At 58.2% G+C, this 4701-nt stretch overlaps 1 protein-coding gene across 1 annotated transcript; it reads right to left on the bottom strand.

The window, feature by feature from the left end:
- Positions 1–503: 503 nt before the first annotated feature.
- On the bottom strand, positions 504–1136 carry LOC119570295 (heterogeneous nuclear ribonucleoprotein A1, A2/B1 homolog). The gene has a single exon (XM_037918095.1). The coding sequence runs from the start codon at positions 1134–1136 to the stop codon at positions 504–506; it is 633 nt and encodes a 210-aa protein (XP_037774023.1).
- Positions 1137–4701: the final 3565 nt, after the last annotated feature.

Below are 4701 nucleotides of genomic sequence, written 5' to 3'. Positions count from 1 at the left end.
ACCCCTGAACGCTCCCGAAAGCCCCGCCCCCCCGGTCCAAGACTTATCCGTTTTCCGTCCTTTTCTTGGCCCCCTCGGGGGGCCGGTCCCACGGGCCGTCAGCTTTGCCGGGCCCCCAAAAAGTTTGGTCCAAGGGCCCCCCGGGTCTTACGGGCAGCTCCCCCCCGTTCCCTCTTGGCTTTTTTCCTCGCTCCTTGTCCCCCGTTGGTCTTTTTTTCCCCCGGCCCCTTCTGTTCCATCCCCCGGTTCCCCCCTTTTCTGTTCCATTTTTTCGCACAGGCGACCCCTGGCGTGCCCCCCCCCTTTCCCGCGATGCCCCGCTGCTCTGTATACCTCATGAAACTAAAAAAAATTTTTGTCCTCGGCCTTCTTTCCCCCCGTCCGAATTCCTTCTCGCCTCTTTCTCCGTGCGGCTTTCTTCCTCTCGCGGGGGGTCCTCTGGGGGGTGTGGGCGGGGGTTTTTGGAGGGGCCCCCCAGAGGTTTTCCCCTCCCCCCGCCTGGCTCATGGTCCCCCTTGCGTTTCGCTCGCCCCCCCGTCCAAATGCCCCTCTCCGGTCGCGTTTGCCCGCCTCTCGCCGCCCTTTGGGGGTTTCTCTCTTCTTTTTCCCGGCCCCGGGTAGCTTGGCCCTGGTAACGCCCGCCGGGCCCCGTCCCCCGGGTCGGCAAACGCCTCCCCAAAACCAAATCCTTGCTCCCCACGGGGGGGGGCCTCCCCTTCCTCCGTCCCGCTTTTTTCCCAGCGGACCTTCGGCCTTTTGGGGTTGCCCCACCTGTCTCCCCTTCCCTGGCCCGGTCCGCCCCAAAACCGCTCGCCCCCCCGCTGCTGCAGGTTTTGGATGAGCTCCCCGGGCCCTCTCCCCCCGCTCCCCTTGTGGCGACCCGGATTCTGGGCTGTCCGGGGCGGTGAGCGCTCCCCGTCTCTTGCGCCCCTTGGCGGGGCCTTTTCCCCGTGCCCCTCCCAGCTTCCTCCGGTCGCCCCCGCCTTCTCTGCTTCGGTGTCAAGGCCCGCCGTCTCGCCGTCGGCCCTCCCGGTGCCGCTGCCCCGTGCTGCCCCCGCCTTGGCCTCCCCCTGGCCCCTTGGCTGCCCCCTGCCCCTGCCCCCCCGTTCTGGGGGTGCGTCGGGTCGCTGGGCCATTTTCGGGCCGCCGGGGTCTTCTCCCCCGCGTCCCCTGTCGGTGGTTGGTTTTCCCTCTACGGCCCCCCCGCTCGTGCGGGTTCGGGGCCCGTTTCCCGTCGGGGCCCGGGGCCCGAGGCGGCGGGTTTGGGCCCCCCTTCTCCGCCGCCCCAGTTTTCCCCCTGTCCCTTCCTTGCTTCCCCTCCCGGGTGGTGACCTCCGCCCGTCCTTGCGCCTGCGGGGCTCGCCCGTCCGGTTTGGGGCGTTTTTTCTCCGCTCCCTCCGCCCCCACCGTTGTGCCCTTCCTCCCCCCCGCCCCCCAAAAGCCTTGAAATGCTCGGCCCCCTTTCTCAAGCTTTTTCTCCCTTTGCCTTCCGGCCCCCGGGGTCCGGCGGGCTGGCGGGCCTGGCCCTGGTTGCCTTCGGGAAAGGCCCTCAAACTCCGGCCCTCGCCGCGCCCCCTGCGGTCCTCAGGGTGTGCCTGCTTGCGTGTTTGCGCGCTGGCCCGCAAAGCGTCCCCAAAAAAATCGGGGGCCCCGGCCCGTCTCTTTCCGCGCCGCGGGTCGCCCTTTCCGCCCCTCCCCTCCTGCCCAGCGGGGACGTGTCTCGCCACGCTCCCGGCCGTTTCTTCGTGGCCCCTTTCCTCGGCCTGGGGTGGTGCCCGAAACGGCGTTTCCCCTCCGCCAGCTGGGGTGGGCTGTTGGGTGGTGGCGGGCCCAAACCTTCCACCGGGGGGGCCCCTTTGCGCTGTTCCGCCCCGGGCCCTTTCCCTTTCCTGGCCCAGCCCTGGGCGTGCCCTTTCTTGGGCGCTTGCCCCCGGCCCCCTTTCCCGTCGTACTCACTGGTTTCCCCTCGGTGTCTGGGGCGGGGGCGCCGGGTGGGCGCGTGCCGGCTCCGCCCGGGGGGGGGGGGGGTGGGGGGCCGGGGGGTTTGGGCCCGGGTCCGGTTTGCCCCCCCCTTCCCCGGGGGGGTTTCCCGTGGTCCCCGCCTTCTGCGCGCCCCCGGGTGCGCCCGTGCTGCGGGCTCGGGGGGGTTCCTGCCCAGCCCCCGGGGCCCCGTTCTGCCCTGGCTCGTTGCCGCCTCGTCTGCCTTCTCTGCTTTCCGTTTTCCTCGTGCCCCGCCTTTCCCCCTTCCTTCCCCCCCTCGGCCCTGCCTCGCCCTTCGGTCTGCCCCTCCTCCATCAGTTTCCCCTTCCGCTGTTGCAGGCCTTGTCGGTGGTCTGCTGGTTTCCTTTCCGGCAGGGGCTCTGTGCCCCTCCGTTGGCCGCTGTTCCTCTGCCTTCCTTTCCTGCTCTCGACGGTGGTGCGCCTGCTGTGTGGGCCCCTGTGCCCGCTCTTTGCCCCCTTTTCCCTTTCCTCCCTCTCTGGCCCTGGCCGTGATCAGGCCATCTGGCTCGGTTCCCCTCACTTGTCTGCCTCGTCTGCCTCCTCTCCTCTGGGCCGCCTCTTTGGCGGGTGTTCGGCGCGTCTCCTGATCAAATTCCTTCCCCTCCTGAAACCTTTGTTCGCCGGCCGCCTCGTTCTCGCCCCAACCAAGGAGGCGGTGCGGCGTCTTCCCCGGGTCGTGCCGCGCTCTAAAAAGGGGATCGAGCCCCACAGCGTCCCAGAAAACCAAGGGGGAAACGCCAAATGGCGGGGGGCCTAAACACCCGGCGTCTTTCCTTTTTTTCGTTTTTCCCCCCCTTTTTTATGGTCAAAACGGGGGGGAACCCGCTGTCCCCTGCACGATCAGCTTTCGGGCAAACGTTTTCGGGCCGGGCCCCGGGCCACGGGCTTCACCCCACCCCGTCTCCCCTTGGGGGTTTTCCCCCGCTCCTCGCTCCGCCGTTGCGTCTGTTTCCCAGGTCCCTTCTGTTAACCTGCCCAGGTCCCTTTTCTGTTCCCCGTTTTGCACGGGCAAAAACCCCGGGGTGCTTTTGTTTTCATTTTTTTTTTATATATATTTTTTTTTTTTTTTTTGTTTTTTGTGGGAAAAAGCCCGGTGAAAAAAAAAACCGTACGTTTCGAAATTTCGATTTCCTCTTCAGACGAAGAACCGAAATGGTACAGGGAAAAATTTTTGGGCAAGTATATATATGATGAGAGACAGGCGAAAAAAGAGCAAAATTCATTTTCTCAGGAGGAGGGTCAAGGCCCAAAGGGGAGTCTGGGGAAGGTTTGCTAACAAAAACGAGGGGGTAAGATCATCCGGGCCCCCATTGACCAGCACTCAAGTTGAAAAATTGGGCCCTTTTTGTAATCAATAGAGATCTAACATTTTTCTCTCTTTTACGAAGGGGATTTATAAATTTAAAAATTTTAGCGTTTTTTCCAGTTAACCCGGTGCCCTTCATCACGTAAATGAACGAAAAACGTATTTGTTCTCAAAGAAAATCTAACATCAGGGGGTTTTTTATTTTCATTAACCCTTTTTCTCAAAAGCTTTTCCCGGTTTTCCCCTATGAAAAAATTGGGGCAATTTTTACAAGGTATAGTGAAAAATCCCGGGGAAAAGGGCTCAAGAGCACCGCACCCGCATTGTTTTTAAAACAAAAGTATACGCAACGTATTCGGATAAGTAAAAACAATTTTCAATGCCAGCGGGTTTTAAAAAATGTGCCCCTTTTTCATCGAGGGAGGGGGTTTTACGGAACAATTAATAGATTACGGGGACTACCTGTTGGGGAATTACGGGGGTGGGTATAAAAAATTTTCCCTCTCGCAATGAGGGGGCCTATTTAAGAAGAAAAAGGGAAATTTTTATAATTTCGAAAAAAAATTTCCAAAAAAAAAAAGACGTCAAGCTCCCGATCAATAAATCATTATCACAAATTCCCATATGCCCTAAGAAAAATGGGGGAGGGGCTTTTGGGCTTTTTAACATAAAAAGGGTGATTCGAAAAAAAAGGAAGATAATTAGGGTGTGAGGAGGGATACGGTAAACCGAAAAAATTTTAAAGGGCCCTTTGCATTGAATAAAAGTATGTTTGGGGAAAAAAGGGAATTTCCCTGAAAACTTTTCCCCTTTTTACTTTAAAAAAGAAGTACGCGCGAGGTTTTTGGTTTTCTGAAAAAAAACAAACCCCCCCCCAAAACGAAAGGTTTACTTGCCACATAGGAAAAAAATATCATTTAAAAATAACGAAAAAAAAAACCCTTTTCGGGAGGGGGAAAAAAATCGACGGGGAAAAAGGGGTTCAGATTTTAAACATCCCATATTAAAAAATTTGAAAAAAACCGGGCTGAGCACTTCCCCTCGCGATTTCCATGGATTTTTTTTTTAAAAATTTCCCCCGTCCCCCCCCCAAAAATAAAAGGGGCCCTTTTTCTGACGCACAAAAAGAATGAGATCGATAAAGCAATTTACCGGAATCGGGATCTTCTTTACGAGTGAATTAAGTTTTCTTTCAAGAAATTCAACACATCTTTAAGCGGAATGTTTAAAGGTTTTGGGAGAGAGGAACCCAAAAGAGGCCACCTGTGAGGGGGGGAGGCTTCCGGCCCAGGGGCCAAGGAAAAAAAGGGGGGGCCCCCTTCGGTTTTCCCAAAAAAAGGGGTGAGGGGGCTAAGGAAGGCTTAAAAAACCCCAAAGGGCCTCACAAGCAAAAC

The sequence above is a fragment of the Penaeus monodon genome, unplaced genomic scaffold, assembly GCF_015228065.2.
Source record: "Penaeus monodon isolate SGIC_2016 unplaced genomic scaffold, NSTDA_Pmon_1 PmonScaffold_23984, whole genome shotgun sequence".
NCBI classification, from domain to species: domain Eukaryota; kingdom Metazoa; phylum Arthropoda; class Malacostraca; order Decapoda; family Penaeidae; genus Penaeus; species Penaeus monodon.
Note: the sequence above shows the minus strand (reverse complement) of the source record. Positions and strands in the feature narration are given on the sequence as shown.

Bases quoted from the DNA above. Each gene is read 5' to 3' on its own strand.
- LOC119570295 (XM_037918095.1), bottom strand. From the start codon at position 1,136: ATGGCCCAGCGACCCGACGCACCCCCAGAACGGGGGGGCAGGGGCAGG.